This window comes from Monodelphis domestica, chromosome 3 (genome assembly GCF_027887165.1).
Source record: "Monodelphis domestica isolate mMonDom1 chromosome 3, mMonDom1.pri, whole genome shotgun sequence".
NCBI classification, from domain to species: domain Eukaryota; kingdom Metazoa; phylum Chordata; class Mammalia; order Didelphimorphia; family Didelphidae; genus Monodelphis; species Monodelphis domestica.
In genome coordinates this window covers 178,256,111-178,282,007 of record NC_077229.1, presented here as the reverse complement: position 1 = coordinate 178,282,007, position 25,897 = coordinate 178,256,111, and the positions used below count along the sequence as shown (strand labels likewise).

The following is a 25,897-nucleotide window of genomic DNA, read 5'->3' as shown; positions in this document are numbered from 1 at the left end:
TCGAGGAGAACCCCATATACAGAGCTATAGCAAAAAAAGATTGTTTCATTTGGGGAGTAGAAACTACAAGAAATGAAGTTACTTCTAGATAAGTAAAAGTTTCTTCTTGGGTCTAGACTGACCTTTTGGTCCCCATCCCTTGTTATCTGCAAAGCTGACTAAAGGATTGGTGAGAGAGAGCTAAGGGACAAGCTCTTTGATAATCTTGCTTTAAATGAACCTACTATTTATTTTTGAAATTTGGTCCCCAATGGTGATAAAGAGTTGCCTCCTTCCTTGAGGTCTGAAGTTAGAGAAGTCAGTATGTAGTTTTTACTGGGAGACTCCAACTTTCCACTCATCTTCTGTACCAATTCCAGAAAGTGAAATGCCGATCCAATCTTTATTGATCTTTAGAAACCTTTTGGTCTGAAAGTCATTTCCACAATTTTAACAGAAACATGTTATAGTTAGCAAATGTCTTTTTCAAATTTCCGTTGAATTTCTGTCCTCCTAGTTGTTCTCCCAACAATGGGATGAAGGGAAGATTTCATAACCATAAGTGAAAAGACTTCTGAGTTTCCCAAAAGATGAACATCTTTTAAAAGATTCTACTTCATAATTCTTAAAATTCTGATCAGCTATCACCTTTAGTTTCTATATATCTATAAGGGATGACATATCCCTACACTTCCCTGCTTTCCTATTGTAGACAAAGGTGGCTATTATTGAGTTAATGAGGCAAAGGGAAGTTCCTCAGTCTAATTCCAAATGTAAATAGAATTGGGAAGCTTGCCTGCACAGGGGCATAAATGGCAGAGATAACAGTTCATAAGGGTATATGTGATATATGTGCTAGATCAAAATAAATTCAAACTAGAAGCTGTTAAGAGTTTAAATTAGAATTTACACAAATTTATTTTCCCTGTCAAGCCAACATCTAAACATGAAAATCTATTTACTAGGTCAAGCACATAAGCCCATTGGCTCAGGTTCACCTAGAGTTCACAAAGACAAGCCTATTAGCTCAGGTTAAGTTAACATTTATAGACAAGCCTATTCATACAGGTTTATGAATCTAGGGCCTTACTTAGGGAGGCTATCATTTTGATAGCCTACCTTCTACACTTGCCAATTAGTAAAAAAGATTTTAAGTCAAATTTTGAAGGTCAATAATCCTCAAGAAATTTAAGATAGTATTTTTTTAAATATCATAATGGAAGTCTTATGTTATATGGAAGTAATGAAAATTAATCATCCCAAAAAGAGACCAAAAGATCCCAGAAAGCACTTAACAAACATCTGGCTTGAAGACTGCCAAAAACAACATCAGATAAGAATATAAACTGGTTTATACAATCTCATGCAGAAAGATAATGGCTAGTTATGAACAGTATCATCTCATAAAACAGGGAGGAATGATGTATAAAATCAGTTTAAAGAAAACTTGGCAAGATATTCAACTAAGCTGTCATCCCAAAGGCATTCAGGATGAAAAATCAAAGGTCCACAGGAAGATGAAAAGAAATTACCAAAACCATCATAATAAATAATTTTCTCCAATAAAAAAGTAGAATTACTACAATTGGAACCTAATATCACGTGCCAAAAAGAAGAGGAAGAAATAGTGCTAAACAGGACAAAGATGAGAAAATAAGTTGTACTGGAAATAACTAATTTGATACTTATATAACTATCTGGGATAATTGTAGATTCAAGGGTGGTATTATAGGGCCAGTAATCTGGTTTGGGAAGGGTATACCAGCCCAGGGCATGCAGAGCCAGACTCTGAGCTAATAAACATAGACACTATATAATAACAGGACAGTTTGGTTTAATAACTAAGGGAAAGGTGAAGAGGGTTTGGGATATCTAAACTAAAGAGTATAAATAAACCTCGCCCCAAAACAAGCTGATAACCTCAGAAAGATGGTATCTGTACTGTCAGTTACCTCTCTACCTAAAAGTCCCAGTTTCTATAATACAACACACTTCTCTAACCCAAATTCCCCCCCTTGGATGGTGAAAAAGGTAGTAGGGTAGGAAGATAAGCAGCACCAGGGCTCAAAGAGATAGTCTCATTGACAGATGGTTTTTGTTGTCTTCAGCAGCTCTATAGGTATATCTCTCAGCATCAACAGGTTCCACAGGAATAAGCAGTTGGTAGATGGATCACAAAAAGCCACAGGAGGGAGAATAGCTAGTTCACTAAGTCCACCCTAGGAGACTAGACAGAAACTCAAGCCTGCTTAATTGTCTCTTAGAAGAAGCAACAGTCCTGTCACTTCTTCAGAATTTTGGAACCTTCCTGCTTCTGCCTTGCGGGAACTTGTGCTAATTTCCCTATAACAGACTAGACTAAAAAAAAAAAATAATATATATATATATATATATATATATATATATATATACACACACACATACATGCTATAATAGCTATAATATTAATGTATACCCAAAAAGCTTTAAACTGTGGGAACCTGCCATTTATTGATAAAATGTTATGGAACTGTGATTAATGTTTGTGTCTGATTCTAGGAAATCGGATAAAAACAAGGAGCACAGACTTAACTTGAATAGTGCCAAAAAGAGCATACAAGTCAAAAAGAAAGAAACCAATCCAGGTAGGATTGATGCACTTCTAAGCCAATACAAAAGGACTTGAACCTAGTGTGAGACTAGAGGTTGCAACACTTGACATATGTTGTCGTAGGACTTCCTTGTATCTACATTCTTTGTGAAATACTCACAGACAAGTACCAAAGTTTGGCTATCATCCTGGCTCCCCATATCCCCGAGAATGACAAAAAATCAGACCAGGGAATGATACTTCCCTATCAAAATAAAAATCTAGTTCTTTTTCTTATAGTATGGCAATTTCCTGTAGTCTTGGCTGCAAATGGGTAAGTGAAATATTACTTCATTCTGTTCTACAGATTTGTGGGATAGAAATTACTTTAAATTAGACCTGTACAAGGGCCTGTTAGAAATTTATTGAACCCTAATACAAGGGACAGTTAGAAATTTATTAAATAAGGGCCTATTATGAATTTATTCTTGGTTATTCAACATTTTATATACATAGATTTTGATTCTAATTTTGATTTTTTTTCTTTCTCCCAAAAGTTTAACTTTCTTCCATTTTTTTTGCTTTACGTTTTTGGTTTTGTTTTTCTCTTCTTTTGATAATTGACTCATACACCCCATAACTTGGCCATACATGCTGAGCTGAACTGGGCATGTCTCAACACCCACTACAGGGGGGGATTGTATTTTAATAAAAATTCAAGATTTTAAAAATTTTGTTCAAGAAAGATCTTCAAGGAAAGAAGCTTGCTAACTCCAAAATCCAGAGAATGAAATGTTGAAGAAAGATGCCAGAAAACCTACGCTACATCAAGAAGATCCAGAATGAACTTTGGGTGTGATTGATTGAACTGAAGTTTGATTAAACATTTACTTAAATGTATACTCTTATGCCAAAAGGGAACTGCCCCCTAATTGGTTTTTGTCAATGTGCCCAGCAAACATTGGTTTTGCTGTCTTTCTCTCTTCTATTCCCCTATTCTATCTAACTATTGTAATTTCCTCTTAAAAGGTGAAATTTTATATGCACCTGCACTTAGAAAATTTGGAGGTGCAGGATGATTATGTTTAGTGATCAACTGGGTAGACTAGTCCCCCAATTATCATCAGGGGGGATTGTGAATTTTAGATTTACTCCACTCTGCTTAGTCTTAACAAAACAAGAATGTCTACACCCCTATTTAAGGATTAAGTGTTGAGAAGGATGGCCTATGACAGACTTGTGCTAGCAAATGACAAATCAGAAACAACTGATAGACCACCTGGGCTGTGTGAACCTTAAAAATTCTCAGACCCTACTTCATAAGGTTAGGATAGTAAACCTTAAAAAAAATTCCCAGACCCTACTTCATAAGGTTGGGTTAAGACCATTCCCCATTAAGACCATTCTCCATTTGGGTAGTGAAGGTACTTGATCAGAGAACTCTACTTCACCATACTTAGGCATACCTTAGGGGAAGATAAAGTTGTAAACTCTTTGCTAAACAATGAAAGTACTTAAACCCATACTTATAGTAAGACAAAAAGTTCTTAAGCTATGCTTATTTTTGGAAATAATACAAAAGGGTGCTAAGTACCTATAAAGGTCAGGCAACTTGAGAATTACAAGGAGCAAAGAGGTGAGAACTTACTCAGAGATTCTACTCTACTCAGGTGTGAATTACTCAAAAGATTAGTCTTCTTAGGTGTGAACTAAGAATGGTCTGTCCTTTGAAAAACATCTATTGTGGTAGATGGGAGAACTGAGGGGAGGTGACATATGAGAAAATTCCCTTTATAAGGAGAGGAAAAGCTGAATTGGAGGTGGAACTGGCCAAAGCTGCCTTGAAGGGCTTGATGGCTGAACTTGATTGAGCTAACTGAAGCTGAACTGGTGTCACAATTAACTGACAATAGAGATTTTAATATCTAATTGTACTTTTTGTTGATTACCAAAAAGTAGTTGGTTTAGTAGAACAAAATATTGCCATCTTACATTTTCTCCCATTCGTCTATCAAAATCATTTAAGATCTCTCCAAAGACTTAACACAAAAAGCCTTATTTAACAACACTTTGATAATACATACAGGTAAGGAATGAAACTATGGGCAGCTGGGGGGGAGGGGAAGACAGTGAATTGATCCCTGGTCCTGGGATCAGAAAGATCTAAATTCAAATGTGACCTCAGACACTTACTGGTATGTAACCTTAGCAAGTCTTATTTAAACATATTTTATCTTCATTTCCTCATCTGTAAAATGAGCTAGAGAATGAAATGGCAAACCACTCCAGTATCTTTGCCAAGAAAACTCCAGATGGGGTCACAAAGAGTTGGACATGACTGAACAACAACAAAGGCATAAAAGTAGGAGATGGAAGAGAGAAAGGGCCAAGCACACTGTCACCAAAGAAATTTGGCTTATCTATTCACACAGGACCAAGAGAATGGAATAATATCTACTTGACTATATTTCACCCTGTCTTAGAGCTAATGATATAATAAAAATAGCTACCATTTATAGTGTTTTAATATTTATAAAATACTTCACAAATATTATCTCAATTAATACTCATATCCTTGAAAAGTTAATGCTATCTATCATTATCTCCTTTTTATAGATGAAAAATCTCAGGCTGACAGAAGTTAAGTGACTAACCCAGGGTTATAAAACTAGTAAATATCTGGGGAAGAAGTTGAATTTAGGTCTTCTTGACTGGTCTAGTGCTCTATCCACTATGCTACCTAGCTACTTTAAGAAAGATAGGCCGGTGTGTGACCCTGGGCAAGTCACTTGACCCCCACTGCCTAGCCCTTACCACTCTTCTGCCTTGGAGCCAATACAAAGTATTGACTCCAAGAGGGAAGGTAAGGGTTAAAAAAAAAGAAAAGAAAAAGAAAGATAGGCCATTATATGTATAACCCAGTGTGAAGATGGGATTAACTCTCCTCTGCTCATTTTCAGATTTAATCACCAAAAGCATATACACCCTACTTATCCTTAAGTATGGGGAAGTCTGTGACCCACGTGTATAAAAGTGGGTGACGAATCAGAACCCAATGGCTGCCCCTTAGGTAGTCCTAAACAAAACTATAGCTATAATTGCTCCAAATAAAAGTGGAAGGAAGGCACAGGAAATGACAAAAGGAATGGTCTTTAAAAGTGGCAAGAACTTCCTATGACCAAGGGTTTTTACCTTCAACTTGACCCTGGAGAAGCTATGGCTGAGGACCTCAGACTGCTTTCCTATTTTCCCTTAGAACTACCATGTGGGTGAGTGAAAAAGACTTTCCTTTTCCTGCCTTTCCTGGAGATGCTAGCCCCCAGAGAGGCCCCTAGTCTTGGAGGAGGCCTCCTGGCTAAAACCCTTGTTTGATTTACCTCTGGGTCTCCTTTGCTGGGGCCTCTTAATTCCTGCCTGGTTTAGACTGGGCTAGAGTAAATATCTACTCTCTGATTTTCTTACTTTCTTTCTCCTTTTGTAAACAAGTTGCCATAAAAATTCATTTGCAATTGAGTAATAATTCCTGGTGACCAGAAATTTATCCCTTACATTCATGCCCTTACACCAGTGGAATTGCTTGTCAACTCTGGGAGGTAGGAGGGAAGAGGGGGAGGGAGACAACAAGAATCATGTAACCATGGGAAAAATTTTTTAAATCAAACCTAAATTTTTTTAAAAAAGAAAGATAGGTGATGCCTATTGGTACGTGTATATGTGTATGTGGACATACATATATACATATATATATGCACACCTTATTTATTTATTTATGCATTCATTCAATTATTTCTAGAGCAAGAAAACACCCATCTCCTTAATATTAAAATTCTATCAATAATGCAATACAGTAGTAAAATGTGGAATAAAACTTCAGAATTAGAAAGGAGGATCACAAAGAGGGCAAAGGAGAAGCACCTGGTAGGTGAGCAAGCTGTATTATATAAAAAAAGAGGAAATCAGAAGAGCAGAAATAAAGGTCATCACCAGATAATTATATGGTAAGAAGATGAACTGATCATATGGCAATCAATCAACCAGCACATATTAATCAACTATTATGTGTTTGGCATTGTACTGGACACTGTAGATACAGACACCAAAAATAAAATACATTAAACAATTATATCAGGGAGATAACATGTACATAAATGAGTATGTATAAAATAAATATAAAATATAAAGAAATTAAATTCAGTAAAAATATAGAATAAATAGAAAATAAATATTACCAAGTAGTTGAGAAAGAAGTCATTATAGGTGGGGGCAGGGAGGAAGAATCCGAAAAGTACTGAGAACAGCTGGATCTTGAGAACGATTTTATGAGGTAAAAATAAGGAGCCAGGTATAAGGATTGGAGAAAAGACCATGTTAGCAAGACTACAGTTTGAAGGAAGGTAAATAATATAGAATGAATGAAATAAATGAATAACACTTACTATATGCCAAGATGTCTACTAAGCACTGAAGATAAAAACACAAAAATATCTAAGGCAAAGCTTGCCCTCAAGAAGCTTGCATTCTACTGAGGGAAAACAATACATATAGGAAAGCAATGGCAAGAGAAGAGAGTTATGATCTGTGAAAGATAATAAATAAAACATAGAACAATAGAGATAACATTAACACACTTTTCCAAGCAAACTTCTCTACTTCTAGTGAAGGTACTACTATTATTCTAGTCTCTCAAATTTGTAACATTGGTGTTATCTTTGACTCTTTGCTCTCCCTCATACCCACATATACAATTGTTTGCCTGTCCTTGCCAGTTCTATTTGCACAATATCTCTCACATCAGCCCTTCTCTTTACTCACACAGCCACCATCTTATTTCAGGGCCTCATCACCTCTTAAGATATATGTATAAAGAGACTCCTGCAATGGACTCATAATTGTTTCTATGTAGCAAATTTCTCTTCAACCTCCACAAAACTGCTTACATAATTTTCCTTAAGCACAGATCTGACCAAGACACTCTTACTCCATAAACTTCAGGGCCTATAGCCCTTTATTTTGCTTTTAAAAGTCTTCATAACCTTGACCCAATCTATTTCCCATGCCCCAACCTCCCATTTCTACCTCATTCTCAGAATCATATTCAAATAATAATCATTACATCAGTTAGGAAATGGCTGAACAAGTTGTGATATATGATTGTGATGGAATACTATTATGCTATAAGAAATCATGAGGGGGAGGCATTCAGAAAAACCTGAGAAGACTTATGAACTGATGCAATGTGAAATGAGCAGAACCAGCATACCATTGTACACAGTTACAATAATAATCTAAAAATGATCAACTGTGAAAGACTTGGCTATTCTGATCAATAACAATGAATCACAGAGCAGCTAAGTGGCTCAGTGAATAGAAAGCCAGACCTAGACTTGGTAAGTCCTGGGTTTAAATCTGGTCTCAAGACACTTCCTGGCTATGTGACCCTGGACAAATCACATCCTAAATTGCTTAGCCCTTATGGATCTTCTGCCTTGGAACCAATACTTAGTATTGATTCTAAGATGGAAAGTAAGGGTTTAAAAATAAAATAACAATAAATCACAACAATTCTGAAGTATCTATTGTGAAAGGGATTTTTTTTTATCTTAACTTAACCAATCAAATACTTGGAGTGCTCACCCTTGGGAAGGAGATTCCACAGGCAAATTAAGAAACTTTGATTGATTCCTGAGATGTGATGGGAAGAACTGATGGGTGGAGAAAACTGCATATAAGTGGGAACCTCTGGGACCCTGGGGACTTTTTGTCCTTCTTTTACTGGCTTGGTTATTTTGAGGCTCAGTTTGATTAGGCATTCAATTCTGCCTGAGATTCCTATGTTGGAGATTTGGCAATGGAGATTCTATGGTGAGACTTACTGAAGAGACTACCCTGACTCCTGGGTGAAGATTGGGACCTGAGGAAGACTTTGTCAGAGTTGGGATGGATTTCTTCAGATCGGAAATTATAGGGTATTTCGTTAGGCAATATTCCCTATCCAACTTCCTATATTTCCCTCTCTTTACTATCTCTGTACTTTGCTGTAATAAAGCTATTAAAGCTACTAACAGACTCATAGTTTAATTTTTAATTATTATAAATGAGCACAACTTTTTATAACTCTAAATTTGACCAAAACCAATTTTAACTCTTACACCGTGAAGAAAAATGCTATCCACTTCCTGAGAGAGAACTGCGGAGCTCTGAATAAAGACTGAAGCACGTTTTTTTCATCTTCTTTACCTTTCTTGCTTGCTTTTTTTTTTTTGCAACATGGCTAATACGGAAGGGAGAGAGAAAATTTATAACTCAAAAATAAAAAAGAATAATAAAAATAAATAAAATAAATAGGAAATGAGACAGAGAGAGAGCGTAAGATTGAAATGTTGTAGAGGTTGAAATTATAACATTGGCAATTGTGAGGCAGCCTAAGGAGCCAAGATTACCCCAAGTTACAAATCTAGCAGACTGGAAGAAATAGAAAAATTTAATAGAAAAGGTCAAATTTTGTTTGGATACATTGAGTTTGAGATTCATCTCCAAGTTATGCAGTTTGAAATGTTCAGTAGGCAGTTGGTGATAGGAAGTTGGAGATCATAAGAAACTAGGACTGGACATACAAAGTTGTGTCATCTGCTTAGAGATTAAATCCATGGGAGCTGATGAGGTAACAGAAAGAAAAAAGAGAAAAGAGAATAAGTCCTGAGAGAAAGTTAGATAGATAGATAGAAGGAAAAACAAAAGAAAGAAGTGTCCTGAAAACCCAGAGAAGAAATGATTTCCAGGAGAGATGCCCTCAGTTAGGAAATTCCTCAAATGATGGTATAGTGATACAAAGGAATATTAAATATACTGTAAGAAACAATAAACATGAGAAATATGAACAAGGGAAGATTTATATGGCCTGATAAGTAAAGTAAAATCAAGAAAACAATCTACATAATGATTATAACAATATAAAAGGGAAAAATGTTTTATCAAAAAGAGCAAGCTTGGCCTCCAAAATGATCTGAAAATATGCTCCTTTTCTTTTTGGCAAAGATGAGGGACTATGGGTGTGAAACACTGCACAAAATGTATGAATCCACAAATATCTTGTTTAGTTTGGTTAACTGTTGTCTTTTCCCTCCTTTTATAATTTATTGTGATAAGAAATGGCTTTCTAGAAATGGGAAATGGATGCGCCAAAAATGATAAACATTTTACAAAGAAATAAAATGTTTGTATAAACCAGTGGTATCAAATTCAAATAGAAACAGTACATAAAAAATCCTATGGACAATATAATGACTTAGAAAACCACTTAATAATATCATGGTCTATTGTATTTTTTTTTTTATTATTTAGCCATGACATTTGTTTCCAACTCTTCCTGATCTTGTTTGGGTTTTGTTTTTGTTTTCATTTTTCGGGCTAAGATACTGGAGTGGCTTGTCATTTCCTATTCCAACTAATTTTACAAATGAGGAACTGAGGCAAACAAATTTAAGTGACTTACTTAAGGTCATACAACTATCACGTGTCTGAGGCTATGAGGTAGCAAAGTTGATAGAGTGTTAAGTCTAAAGTCAGGAAGACTCATCCTACTAAATTAAAATCTGACCCCAGACACTTATTAGCTATATGACCTTAGACAAAATCAGTCACTTAATCCTGTTTGTCTCAGTTTCTTCATATGTAAAATGAGCTGAAGAAGAAAATGGCAAGCCACTCAGTATCTTTGCCAAGAAAATGCCAAATGAGGTCACGAAGACCCGGACTTCATTGAACAACAAAATAATCAACTGTATTTTTTATTTGAAAAAATATTTCCAATTATCTTTTAATCTAGTTCAGCCCTGTTTGACACTTGTGATATAAACTACATTTTAATATATACCCTTCTTTTAATATAAAAATATAAACAGTCATATTGCTCTCTATTTAGGTAATATTCTATGGGAAGCAAAAAAATTTGAAAATTCTTTAAAATGTTATTTTTAATCAGACTCATAACTATAGAGACTGTGAACATTACCTTACAACACAAAAAATGATCCAATCCTATACTAGACAGAAACATATACCTTAAAAGTTTAAAACACTTCTAAATTTATTGAAATAAAAATTATCTAAAAATAAATGCACAAAAGCCCTTAATACCTAAAAATGTCCATATAGTTTCTTTTCATGGATAATAAATTGGTTATTGGTTGCCCATTATGTTCAAATAAATGTATCATTATAAATAAAAAAAACTGGAATATTTGTGCCAAAAGATCAGTTTCAGAACAATACCTCAACATCACACAAACTATATATTTTACTATATTGTTTTAGCAAGTCACATTCAGTAGTAATTGTGAGACAAGAATAATTATCTTAAGAATCAGATTATGTAGTAATTTAATTTATAAGCATGAAATGTTGAAGTCATTTAATTACTAGAAAAGATCAACTTCAAACATTGTAGCCTTTCAGTTCTCCAGAAATGAAAATCTTAATAACTACAGTTCATTTTTTCCCATTATAAATTAGATTTGGTTTGAAAAAATTAAGCACAATAGTTTTACAATTTATAATATATATTGATGCTAATAACTTAGTATGATTATTGTATAAACATTATTTAAGTTAGTTAATTCTAAGTTTCTACTATTTGCATATGTACAAGGAATAATAATCAATAATGCATGGTATGGCTGAACCCAGTTCAGCAATAATTCTTACAGGTATTCTAAAAGTCTACAACTTTAAAGTAGTACTGATTGAAAAACAAACTACAAAAGCCTGAATATGTAATATACCAACCCATTTTTTAAAAATGGCTCATGCTAACTTTAAAACATGACTCCTTTAATGTTAATATCAAGTATATATTTTTAAATTATCTTTCAGTATACTCTGAGCACTGCAACTATATTTCATGGTATTAGCTTCTTCAAATTCTGTAATTTGGGTCTATAACTAATTACCAACATTGAAAAATCTGTTTTCTTTGAAAGCTTGATGTAAAAAACTTAAGACTAGGTATATTCATTTTAGCATGACCATTTGAATGTTTCATTCATTCCTAAGACATTTTTACATTACATTATTCTATTTTCTTTAAATACAACTTATACAACATGAACAATAAAAGTAACAAATTCTTTATTTTATATTTTAAAAGAACACTGTTAACAAAATATTTTCAAGTAGGTTCATGCATCCTGTAAAGTTAAATACAATCTATTCCAATCCATTGTTTAAATTATTTAAACATGACTATTTAAAATTTATGAGATTGCTCTAAAAAAGGCACATGGAACATGATACATATTTTAGGCATATTCACCTAAATACACAAGAATGATCACTTAAAGGAATGGACAGGAAAGGGGGGAATAAATCATTCAAAAATCAAATTATACGAAGCTGATTTCTCATGAAATAAAAAAGCATTAGATGCAATTATAGAATTTCAAGAAATCTAGAGGCATGTTGTAGTTGAAAAGACTTCATTATTTTTCTCATAACTCATGTTTAATTTGCCCACAAAAATTTAGGATGTATATGCCATATTTTCTAATAGTTGTCACTATATGTCTAAAAAACTAGAAACATTGGCTAAGCAGGCTTAAATATATAAACCATTTACCTAACTTTTGATAAATTTCACTTTTTGATGAAAAATCTAAGCACACAGTAAATTAACATTGAAGAAATCAATTAGTGCTTTGATTTTAAACAGAAGTAACAGAAAGCATCATAGAATAATAAAAAGATCTCTATCTCTGGACTCAGAGGACCTAGACTCAATTATCACCTGTTGAAATCTGTGACTGAGATACCTCGTCTATAAAACAAGGGGACTAGACTAGGTCACCTCTGAAGTTCTTTCCAGCTATATGATCCTATGGTCTATGTTGGAACCATTTTCAAATGCTCAGATTGACTTTAAATGCTTAATATATACATATGCACAAAATTAACTAAAATAATTGGTTGAATCTAAATAAAACTTACATATACCTTATAGTCATTCATTTTTTCAGAAAATCAACTCTTACTAACTTTTTTGGGAAACGGTTGAGTCTTCCTTTAAAATGCCACTATCCTCCTTCATAGAATCACAGAATTTGAGAACTAGAAGGGACCTCAACAAGCATTTAGTCCAATCCATACATAACATATTTAACAAAGAGTTATTCAGGTTCTACTTAAAGAAGAATAAATGGCTTCCCCAAAGAGGGACAATCTACCACTTCTAAAAGCAACCCATTTCACTTTTGGAAAGCTCTCATTATCAGAATGTTTTTTTCTTAATATCCAGTCTAAATTTGCTTATTTGCAATTTTTACTCTCAGCTCCTGGTTTTTCTCACTGAAAGCAGAGAGAAACAGCTCTTCCAGTGCTTGAAGATAGCAATCATGTCTGTTCTGAGCCCTTTCTACTCAAGGGCAAGCATCCTCAATGCCTTCTGCTACTCCTTAGAACTATGACCTTTGAGAATCTTGTTTGCCTTTCTAGATACTTTCCAATTTACCAATACTTTTCTTAAACTATGATACCCAGAACTAAACATATTCCCTATGAGTTCTGTCTAGAGCAAAGTACACAAGAACTATCAGTTCCCTATTCTTATTAGTTATGCCTCTCTTATTTAAGCCCAAGAATATTTAGCTCTTTTGGCTGTCACAATAAATTGCTGAGTCATACTCAAAGTTGCTGTCCATAGAACACCAGGATCTTTTTCAGTCCAACTATTGTCTAACCATAGCTTCCCTATTATGTACATGTTTGTTTTTTTGTTTTTTGGGGTTTTTTTTCAGTTCAATTGTAAAAGTTTTTTTTTTCCCTCTTCAATTTCAGCTCATTAGACTTGGTTCAATGAGTTAACAAGGTAAGATCTTGTGGGATCCTGATTCTGTCATCAAGTGTCTCTGAGCTCTCTTTTCCAGCTTAATATCAATGGAAAATCTGACGAGCATGCTACATATGCTTTTATCTAAGTCTTTGATAAAAATTGAGGCACTTTACTGAATATTTCCAGCCATGTTGGCATCTAATCATAATGACTTATCTTTGAGTCCAGCTATCCCTTAGAATACATGATTGTATTAGCATGTAATCCTCATCTCTCCATTCTCTCCACAAAATCATAATAAAATTCTTTACTGAACACTTTGCTTAAGCCCAGGTAAATTATATGTACAGAATTCAAGATGACGTTTGGTAGGTCCATATCTTAAAAGCAGAGAAGACCTCTATCTAACAAATTCTTCCTTAATTTAATTCCTACATCTGTAGGAAATATTTGCTACTTCCAACCAAATATCTGAATAGAATTTAAAGAACAGAAGAGTGGAAAATATATGTAAGAAAGGGGAACACAATTAATCCTATCCATTTTCTAATCTATTAGCTATTTAATACACCTTGTGAATGTTAACACAATGCTGTATCAAGGAATGCTCCATAAACATATAACGAACACCAAATTTGATGGTTTAAACACAGGTGAATGTATGTTAAAAATAAAAATACAAGAAAACAGTACTTTGCCATCTCAAAGTAGGCCATTATCAAGCCATCTTATCACTGTGGACTATTATACCTTATTATCAGTAGATTTTTTAAGTAATTCTTAGGATATTTATAGTTCCTCAGTAATCAGGCTTAAAAGCATTCAGTTTCCATGACTGGAAGGCTCTCTCATCTTAACCTCACCTCTTGGAATCCCAGTTTTCATTCAAGGCTCTAGTGTTACCTCCCTACACAAAGCTTTTCTTGAACCCTCCAGATGTGAGCACTCTCTGCCCCTGCAAAAAAAGTTATTTTATTTCCCTTTGTCAATGTTTTATACTTATCTGTGTGCATTGAACTATCCATTGTCTCCCCAACCTTCTTTCTCTCTTCTCCCCTCTTCCCCTTAAACTCCAAGCTTCTTTTGCTTTTGTATCAACAGAGTCTGATCTGATGGACAGTTGCTAATTGAAATGAAGTGAAAAAAATTTCATAAAACTGTTCTATTACTCCTAAAGAAGTATCCTATACTCTTCTCAGAAGCTTCAATGAAACTCACCCTTAACAAAAAAAATGAAACTCCTAAGTCCATAATATTTATATATGAACATACATATAGAGACAGTGAATTCAAATCACAAATAGAAAAACAAAAAACAAAAAGAAAATTAACTATATTTAGAATTTAAGATACAATAAAATATAAAAATGTGAATCATTTTAAATTCAAAAGAATGAATATATAAATTTCTTCTAAAAATCATTTTCCTAAGAATTCCTTTTTTGTTCTTTTCAAACAAGAGATCTAAGCAACTGACATACAAAAAGAAGCAAAAATCTAAATTTTCTCAGTTCATTTCTAATTAAAATTAACAACATTGTGAAATAAACTAGCAAGAAGTAGAAATCAAAGGTTGATGGGCCTAGGGAAAAAATTTTTAACTTTTAAATATCTTATAACTTTAAGTCTTTTTCTATAATTCAAACAGAATGTTTCTATTTGTTATCATTAAACATTTAAGGTGTACTGAAATTAGGTTATTCTATATATACTTATTTGGACAAAAAAAGCAAAAACTTCAGTCATCTAGATATTGTAATAACTATTCAAAATACCAGGTTTGTTTGGATTATCAGAAAAATCTGATTATTGCAATTTCATCTTTTTTGTATTTTAGATATTATTTAGATATTGTGATGATTTTCTTCTTTGTTGTTTTTATTCAAGAATAAGATCAAGACATTTAAACTTATCTTTAGAAGTCAAGGATTTCTATATTCAAAAGCTAGAAATCCTGGAATATAAATTTCAAAAAAAACTTAGTAGGGGCTCAGATCATATCATAGATTACAAATACATATAGATATGCTACTTTATTATTATTTTAGTTTTTAATACTGATTTTTATTGAAATATTACTGAATACTGAGATGTATCAAATTAAGGCAAATTTTAATGTTATTAATAAAAAATAAAAAGTGGATAACTTTTCTTCATTTTGTGCTAATTTTACAAAATTCCTTTCCTATCACTAATTTATATCATTTTGAAATGAATTATTTAATGAAACATCATGTGTGTGTGTATCTATGTATATACTGAAAAAAAATTTTTGCTATACTGCTAACCACAATGAGGAATATTTTAAATGGCTGGTGGGAATTGTAGTATAATAAAAAGATTACTGGACTATAAGTCAGAAATAGATTCTAATCCCAGATCTGTTAATAACTAGTTTGTGACTTCTGATAAGCCCCTTAATTTATCTGCATTTCAGTTTGTTCCTCTATAAAATGAGAGGGTTTGATCTTCAATAAGTCCCTTCAAGCTCTAAAATTCTATGGTTCTATGATTTAATCTTTAAAAAGACAGGTATGATCTCTTTCTCAGCAAAGGGATATGTTGAATATATTGTCAATTAAAGTCACTTGTATCAGATGTTTTTGCCTAACTGTTTTTCTTTGTTACAAGGTAGGATTCAACTCTGGGGCAGTTGAGGGCAATATAGTATATTTCTAGAAATGACTATAGTGTAAAAAGGCATCCAAAAAACTGTTTAAGAGAAAAAAAGGATGAAAATCAGTGTCATATAGAGCAATTAATTCTTATAAGAATATCACAATATTTAATAAGATTATTAGAAAATTTCTAATTAGCATTTTCCCTCTTTTAAAGATCAACTTCAATATTTCTAGACAAGAAGTGAAAGTTTCTCCTGAAATATTTAAGAACATCAATGAAAAAAAGGTCAAAACATCTTTAAGACCAGTTGGTCTTGAAACTCCTCACCAATAAAATTTAGGAGGAAGTTTTAAAATATGCATTACAGACATACAACCAATCAAAAAATATGAAATGATAAATTCTTTTAAGGTTTTCTTAAAATAGAGGGAAACTAATCCAGCAAATTCCCTTATGAAATTGACTATGTCAAGACAATTTAATTTAATTTAAATCACAGGTGAAAAATTCAGGTTATGAGACAAAACAATAAATATTTAGAGACTATTGTATTCAGGAAGATCTCGTCTTAGGCGTATTGCTCTCAGTCTCTCCACTTTGATTTTTGCTTTTAGAAGCTCTTCCTCAAGCTGTTGCCTTCTCTTTAATCCATCTCTCTTTTCTTGAACATACAGTCCAAATTTTCTTTGATTTTCTAAAATTATCTGATGCTCCTCCCTCATCATTTGCAATGTTTGTGGGTCATATCCTAATAATGGTCTAAAATGTTCTCCACTTTCATGTCTAAAAAAATCATCTCTCCTTGGAAGAGAAGATGGTGATAATGTCATTCTTGTATCAACAGGGGAGAGCGAGGGTGAAGATTGCTCCATAACACGGACGAATTCGTGCTCTTCTCTTTGCTCTAATGTCTCATTCTGTTGAGAATCTACAATTAGTGAAGGAGGTGGTTTAATATCTTCTTCTTGGTCCAACTCCACTGTAATAGCAACAGGATGGTGTTCCAACATCACCTGTGGCAAACTGGTACCTGCATGCGCTTCCTTATCCACGTTTGCACTAAAGCACACACACAAACATACACACCAAATGAAATGAAACAAAAGTATATTTAGAGGACATATTTTCCTAAATCCTATAAATTCTTAACATTTAAAGCTACTTCATTTCATTGAAAATACTAATAATCACATTCTAAAATTCTAATCTAATTATGCATTGTTTGTTTTTATCTGAATGTCTATGATAATCATATATCATTAAGCAGAGGAAAATACAAATAAAAACCACATTTTAAAGAACATAAGTCTATGGAATAAGAAAAAGAGTAGGAAGCTGATTGAAGGGCATCAATGAAAAATATATTGGTCCCATGACTTGAAGGCAGTGGAGGATCATGTCACCTGATACATATAGTGCTTTAATGCTTTTTGGGTCTTCAGATATAGGCTTTCTCTACTCTACCCTAAATCCTCAAATCCCACTTCCTATTCCACTAGACTTTCCTCTGAGCCAGAATTATTCTATCAATACACAGTGGACCAAATTGTAGTAGGACAAACAAGAAAGCTGGCAAGAAAAGAGCGAGGGATCTTGGAATATATTTGATTTGGGGGCATGCACAACAAATTTGACAATATTTACTCTTTTTGACTACAGGAAAATAAGATAGATTTGATTCCAAGGAACAGTAAAGCATCATACTACCATTGAGTTCACCGGATTTTTGAGCTATAAGAGATCTTGTCCAAACTCCCACATACCATGAAACAATAGTATTCTATTTCCTCAGCCATTTTTTTTTTACCTATTAACTTAATGCTATTAAATGCCTCACAACTTTTCTTAACTGGGGGGAGGGAGGAAATTTTACATATTTATATTATAGTATAAACTTTATCACAAAGAAAATATTCTTGAGGAAAACAAATTACTGGAATGTTAACTTGTCAAAAGGATGGCATCTGTTAATGATTCTTAATTATGTACACAAAGTTTCCTCCATCTTAATTTTAAGCTATTAAAATTTCATACTATCCTAGACTTAGATACCATGCATATACTAAATAGTTCAATGATAAGATAATTTAATTCTTATCACCAAGCCACTGATTAAAAGTTCCAATAGGACCACAGAGGTCTCATCTAAATCTTGTAACTTCTCTACACCTGCAGCTAAAGACTTTGTTGAATGTAATGAAGTATGCCCCAAATATCCTGCTTCTTCCATTGTTCTATTTCCTAATGAATTACTCTTTTGTCTCATTTCCTTTTAAAACTAAAAATTAAACATTCAAGCTTATCCAGATCAGTGATTTGCAAAAAGAAAAAAAAATTTTAATTATCTGCTTAAGACAAATAAAATAAAGAATATGCAAGGTACAGTTTTAGGGGGGAAATTGTTACATTTTAGAGCTGAATATTGGCTAATTTCACACATGAGTACCTCTTACATATATGTAATTGAAGACCTTCCTCACCCCAATTCACAGTTTTGTGAATACTGAGGAGGAAAAAAGTCATCTGATGACTTCATGAGCATCTCAACTTTTCTAAGTTGGTTCTCAGAAAACAGATACATACCTGGGCCATAAAATCCTTTCTAGCTTGGTAGGACATGCACTTCATAGGCAAAACAAGCAAAAACACAGGATAACCTCCCTGATTGAGACTTTAATGGAGGACTGAACCAACACATTTTTTAAAAATGAAAATCTTATGACTATAGACAAAAAGTTTCCAACTCTTTGGAAATACCAGTGTTTTTTATTTTTTCAAAAGCTCAGCTCCAAAACTAGTTTTGTGACCATGGGCTGTCATTAACCTCACTCAGCTTGTTTTCTCATCATAATATTAAATAAAGGGCTGCATTTAAGAATCAGAACATCTGAGTTCGAATCCTGATTCTGATAACTAAGTATCCAAAAATAAATCACTTAACATCTCCAAGCCTCAGTTTCTTCACACGTAACATAAAGATAAAATTCTCTAAAGTATCTACCTGAGAAGACTGGTAAGAGTATCATATGAGATAATGTATATAAAAAAGCTACAACATTTTCAGCTACTATGATTTTTTTGTATTTCCTACTTCACAAGTTATTGTGAGGAAAGTATTTTAACAACCAGAAAACTAAATTTCTTATGATCCAGTCTTTGTATTGAAAGGGCTTCTTCAAACACCTCTTTCATCACTCTAAAAAGAGAGTTTTCATTTTTAAATATCACCTCCTCCAAAATCCAGATAAGGGAATAATGACATAATTCAAATCAAAATAAGAAGCAAGTTTTACTCTATATTAGATGCTATGCTTAAAAATCTGGAAAAGGTGAGAGGTTCAAATGACTAAAAATGAGCTTTTAGTATTTCTTGGGATTTTTTAACTCTTGTCAACCTGTTCCCAATTAGAAGGTATAACTGAGTTTCTTAGTCTCAACTAATAATAAGCATTATAATCCCATGTAAATTAGCAATGTCATATATACATAATCCTTTGTTTGATTTTAGTCACATTTTGCAAAAAATCATAATGATGGCAAAAACATTATAGAGGTGAATTAAGGTACTGTAGGATAGATTTCTGATGTTCAAAAAATTGATTTTTCTGGGATGCAAAATATAACTAAAGTGTCAATCTACTAGTAATAATATGTAATTTAATTGGAGAAATGTCAATTTTAGAAAAAAGGAACTTAACCTTAAAAATCAAATATGTAAAACAAATTATACACAAAGAGTACAATCACATGCTCTTATTCATAGTAGTGTTTTTCCTTCTGAAGAAATTAACAGGGTACCTGATGAAATCAATAGGCAAGCCATTCTGTATTATCACTAAATCATTAACAGTTAAGATCTAGAAAAGACTTTCAAGATTTAATCCAATCCCCGTACTTTATAGATGAGAAAACTCAGAACTACAGATGTTAAGTGACTTGACCAATGTAAAGCTATTTAATGGCAAAGCAAGGACTAGAGCCCAGGTAACTTGAATTCCAAGCTGGTGTTTTGAACCAAAAAAAAGGGTAATGAAAGATATAAATAAGTTTATAGAATTATTTTGAGATATTTTAAGATAAATTAGAAATATTTTAAATTGTATAATAAATACCTATGTCATTAAATAGCAAAATCTTAAAGGTTATTAATATTACCCAGAAATCTAAAAGAGGTCATTCTTAACAGAAGTAGGAGAAAAGTAAAGATAGGTAGAAAGGAGAAAAATGAAACACAGAAAATAATAAAAAAGTAAAATATATATTTTATATATAGTACGAAGTAACAAAGCATACAACCTTTAAAAAGCATGCTCCAAGGGGCAGCTGGGTAGCTCAGTGGATTGAGAGCCAGTCCTAGAGACGGGAGGTCCTAGGTTCAAATCTGGCCTCAGACACTTCCCAGCTGTGTGACCCTGGGCAAGTCACTTGACCCCCATTGCCTAGCCCTTACCACTCTTCTGCCTTGGAGCCAATATTGACTCCAAGAGGGAAGGGAAGGGTTTAAAAAAAAAAAGCATGCTCCATAATCCCAATCAACCTAAGAAAAGTTTGCATACTTTGAACATTCCTTTTAGAGAATGCACATCAATTAATTCTGGCACACTCATATCTCTAGAAAACATTAAGTGACAAGCAGTATGGTGAGGAGGAATAAGCACTGGACTTGGAATCAGGAGAGTTGGTGTTTATTATAACTCTATTGCTAATTAGCTAAATGACTTTAAACAAGTAAAAATCTCTATGAGACAAAGTTCCTACATCTATAAAATGGAATAATAAACACTACCTCCTGGGTTAAGAAAAAGATCAAATGACCCAATGTACATGAACTTTATTATTAAAGCACACTTCATTGGATAGTATATATATCCATGTATGGTTCTTTCTCAGTAAGTGTCCTTTATAAAATATATAATCATCCAAAATTGAAGGTTTGTGTATATTTTTCCTTGTAATAAGGTTGCAAATGGGAAACTTGTACGACTACATATATGACTTAAGAATCCCTTTTTCCTACAATGATAGAGGAGAAAACATTTTCTGAAAACTAGCAAGTGGAAAGCTCCTATAGATTTTCCTTTATTGTAAATTATTTTGGAATGTATCTGGCATGTTAAAATACATAATAATGTTTAATCATTCAATTTCTATTCTATTTGTTTTAAATAATGGCACCATGAATTAGATCATTGTACACCTACATTCTTGTTTTCTTTAATAATTTTTCCTGTTTTATCAACTAATTATAACCAATATCTTTATACAAGGGGGTTGGGAGGACTGTTGTTTTCTAAGGTTCTCTCAAGTACAAATGTTTGGGTGGTCATTTTTTCTTCTTGCCTCCTTCCTAACTTAAAAAGCATTTCATTATCCTAGAATTATAAAATATAAATCCTATCCAAAAAGGAAAAGTTAATGGAAATTTTATTAGGAGGATACTGGCTGTTCAATGAATGAAAGTCACACCCCTTAAAAAAGGTTCCCAATAAATGAAAATGAAAGTTATCTAATCAGAGCAGAATGTAAAAAAGTTCACCTTTTTTAGCTTTCATACTCTTTAAACCTGACTTTGTTTAGTTGATGATTCTTACTTGAGAGCCAAAGTGTACAAATTTAACCAAAACTGAACATAGCTGTCCATTCACCCTAAGGGAAAAAAAAAACTACCTGTAGAGATAGTATTACAACTTGGAAGTTTGGTATAACTAGAAAGCTTTAAAAGAAAGCTTTCACACTTCCTTGTTGATCTATAACTCAGGTTAAAACTAGTTAGTAACTTAATGAGTAGTGAAACAACAAAGAGAACTAACAATGTTAATATAGAAAAGTAAAAAAAAACACCAAAAACTTTCCTACTTAAAAATGTGTTTTATATGTAGAATGAGCTGTCAACAATTATTTAAATTTTTTGTAACATGTAAAAACAATGTTTTCATTACTTATTTGGAGTTGTATTTAAACTGCTTTCAATTAAAAATCTATTAAATATCTTAAGACAATAATTTATAAATAATATTAAGAGATATTAAATTGTCAACTTATCTTCCCTGATACCAAATTGAACATTTTAATTAGATGCTATATGTAAAATATAGCTCCCATGAGCAATTTGCCTAAAATGAACAGTGGAGGTGGGGGAGGGGGGTTAACTTTTCTGAACCTCTGTTTAAGTAATTCACTATTAAGGGAGATAAAGAATATGGGTGACAATCATAAATTTAATCCCATGCATTTTTTCTTCTCTCTCACTTTCTGGAAACTGGACAAAGGTCAATATAAAAATATAAAAATAAATTTAGTTCACTTTTTGCATTTGACAAAGCAAAACAAAGGCACCATTTCCCCATTTGTAGGGAAGCTTTCTATGCACATCTGTATCTCAGTATCACAGCTAGGCAAAGCCCAAAAGATAGGAGGCGCCATAATTTTCCATTTAAAAAAAAAGGTAAAAGAAATCTTACCTTTGTATATTGTTCTTGTCTCTTCCTAGGCACACACTGGAAATCTGGGGAATCATTTCCACAACTTTCTTGGTTGGCTCAGAAATACTGCTCCTATGATCTAACAGAGTCTCCTTTTGCAGCAAGAGCTCCTGTTTGGCGTATTCTTTGAGCCTTTTATAGAGGGTACGCAGGCCTTGTGCTGTACGAGGCGGGCGATCCACTCCAATAGCATTATATTTGTCTGCTATGATATCCCAGCATTTGTTCTTTTCCACTATTACTGAATGTTTATTAGTGTGCTCTTCAAGAATTTTAACATATGGCTTCACCAGCTTTAGCAAATCAAGCTTTTCAGATAATGTAAAATTAGAAGATCTAGCCTTTCCAACCATTGTTATTTCCGAATTAAGTAAGCAGTTTCTGAAACCACCATGCAGTCTCTGGCTCTGCTCAGCTCTTTTTCACAAACAGAAAAAAAGATCAGGCTTAACTAGGCTAGCCTCATTTAGGCCCACGCCTACAGGGGAGGGTTTATTAAAATTCCTCCAGCTTAAGCTGACGCAGGTTCAGGAAATCTGCTTAAGCCAAGCCTGACCTACATAAGACTTTTCACTGGAGAAGACAGGAAGGCACAAGCAGAACACACTTGTGTGTAAAGAGAATAGCCCTAAACAGGATTTAATACACAAAGGTCCAAAGATAAGCATGGTGCCCTTCTAAAAATTACCTAATTTAATGAGAATATCAGTTTCTCACACATGTATATCTCTAGCTGATGAACTGAAACTGCTCTGTAGATTTGCTTTAGTGAAGACAAATGAAGTAAAAACTGCTTTGTGCTATTTATTTACAAACACAGGAAACAGAAAAATGAAAAGCTAGAGAGTGGCGTGTGTAGAAAGATCCCTAACAGAGCCCCTGATCACTGTTCCTGAGCTGCAGTTCTCCCTTACAGTATTTGCATAATGCTAGTCCCGCTGTCAATCATGAATTGCATATCCTCTAGCTAGTTAGGTTACACCCAGACTCAGACTCCACAGTAAAGCTAAGCTTCTCCTCCATTTTACAGTCTACCTTATCCCCTGACACAGTTTTTCTTAAAATGTAAGAGGTTTGTCTGGAAACACAATTCAAAAATTTAAGGTTGGAATTAGGATTTTTCTTTTGTTTGAAGAATAAATATTCTAACTACAATGCAACTCAAACATATGCTAATATGCTTTATCAAATGTAAAATCACCATTCCCTCTAAGAACTGGCAAAAATCAAGCTTTCAGATTGCAAGTGATAAAAAATGCATTTAGTGTTATAACAGAAACAAATACTTGGTTAGCTGTGCTTGCACAGTGAGCAATATACACAGATATATATGCATACACACACACAATTTAGATCACAAAAGGTAGCATTCAGAGCAGTAGAATCAGTTTGCCACTTTGGTTTATCCATTTAAATCCCAGTTTGAACAAAGCATAGTAATTTAACTTATTTTATCTAGGATTAGAGATTTCTACATAAGTAAATGAACTATAATAATCTAAGCCAATTCACCACAACTGTTATAATTTGCCAACTGGTCTCTTGGGGATTGGACACAAAGGGAGAAGCAACTCATAGCATCTATTATCACATCAATCATATCAATCAATATAACAACAAACATTTATTAAGTGGGTTCCATGTGCCAGACATTGGGGATACAATGCAAAAATAAAGCATGTCCTTCCCTTAAGGAGCTTACATTCTAAGGGAGGTGAGGAGAGACAACTACACTGTAGCAAGTTATTCTACCAAGCTAAATCTGATTTTTTTAAAGTTTATATTTAAGACTCTACTTTGTATGAAGAAAAAAGTGAGGAAACCAGAGAATTAAGAGCTAAGGAAATAATATTTTAGTCTTGTCTTCCTTGAATAATAAATACTACAAAATTTCTTTCCTCAATATCAGGAGAATTTCAACACCTTAGACATTCTAGGAGGACAGAGATTAGGGAACTTAAAATTTCAACATGAAAATTTTTTAAAGGGTAAGAACATAGCAAAGCAGCTTAGAAGATGTGAGAAATTATAAAGAATTGTTCTAGGAATACGCTCTCTGCTTCTCCAGAATCCCGCTTGACAGGATTGAGGAGAAAGAAATACTGAAGTGAAACGAGAAGCAACATTTTCATTCAGGAGGAAAGCAAAATGACATGTAGTTTTGTCAACATGGAAATATAGAAATCCCCAGTTTACTTAGTTTAAAGGTAGAAACCCCAGGTTTTGACCTTGTCACAGGAAAGGTTTCCCCCTGAGGGAAGGTCCCTCTTCACCAGACAATAGACTTCCTGGTAGTTTGGGTGGGAACAGCTAATCCCATCCAATGTTAAGCATCCCTTTTGTCCCAATGGTTTCTCCCCCTGGGCTAAGGTGGCCCAGCCTTGGGCTGAGTCTTTCCCTTTGTGTCCATTCTTGGGCATCAGCCCCTCGGCTGTTATTCCTGTCTGGAACTCCTCATTTTCCTTTCTTACCATTGTAAAGTCAGTCAACTGTCCCTCTCACTCCAAGTCCCCAGGTCCTCTAGAATGGTATATAGGCTCCCCAAATTCTTTTGTTCCTCAGAGTTCATCCTGAGTCCCTGGCACTCCCAGGGGTCAGTGACCAGGGCATCCAGACTCTGTGCAGCTCTGGAGCAGCTCTGTTGTCGCGCTAACCCCTTTTCCCTTGATTAAAGAGTGATTTTGACTATTTAATAGTTCTGTGTTTTTTCTAGTTGACAGTTTAAAGGGAAAGATTAAACTAGGCCTGATGTAGCTATGTAGAGTTCTGTAGGATATAATATACCATGAATGAAGTTGGTGATAGGTATTTTAAATAAACTAATTTTCAAATTATTACAGTGGCTTTTTATACCTTTTAGTGGACAATGGATGCTTACCCAGGCCTAACACTCAACAGTGTCCTGAAAATCAAATAGAAATAATTATTGTTTTGATGACAATAGTTAATGTTAGAGGAGTACTGGGTCTGGTGCGTGTGCAGAGTACCTGGGAAGGTTTCTCCCCCAAGTAGAGAAGCTGAGGGACTTGATACTGAAAGAGTTGTGATGCTATATAATAAAAATACCTTCAAAAGATTGGGAATCATTAGACTTTAAATCTAAACAGATCTAGATATTCTGTAACTAGTCAGCCTCTACCTAGGTCCTCTGATTATTCTTGCTTTGGTGGCATAACTACTGGGGCCTTTTCCCTTCTCTTCTATGGCCCTGTGAAAGGACCTGGATCCTTGGCCTTTGTGTTTGATCTTTTCCTGTGTCAACATGGAAATCTAGAGATCCCCAGTTTATTTAGTTTGAGTATAGAAACCCCAGGTTTTGACCTTGTCACAGGAGAGGTTTCCCCCTGAGGGAAGGTCCCTCTTCACCAGACAGTGAACTTCCTGGTAGTTTGGGTGGGAACAGCTAATCCCATCCAATATTGA

General features: G+C 33.8%; 2 protein-coding genes across 6 annotated transcripts in view; both read right to left on the bottom strand.

Annotated features, from left to right (window-relative positions):
• The window catches only part of RAD54B (RAD54 homolog B), a 158,710-nt gene that overhangs the window by 74,087 nt on the left and 58,726 nt on the right, over positions 1–25,897 (bottom strand). The window lies entirely within an intron of this gene.
• Positions 11,653–24,305, bottom strand: FSBP (fibrinogen silencer binding protein). The gene is made up of 2 exons (XM_001379419.5): positions 22,454–24,305; positions 11,653–17,051 (listed from the first exon to the last, which is right to left on the bottom strand). Exons 1-2 carry the CDS (start codon positions 22,825–22,827, stop codon positions 16,529–16,531), a joined length of 897 nt encoding a protein of 298 aa, XP_001379456.2. The 5' UTR covers positions 22,828–24,305; the 3' UTR covers positions 11,653–16,528.

Bases quoted from the DNA above. Each gene is read 5' to 3' on its own strand.
- FSBP (XM_001379419.5), bottom strand. From the start codon at position 22,827: ATGGTTGGAAAGGCTAGATCTTCTAATTTTACATTATCTGAAAAGCTT. The intron at 17,052-22,453 runs GTAAGATTTCTT...TGTGTGCTTTAG, and splicing joins GACAAGAACAATATACAAAG to TGCAAACGTGGATAAGGAAG.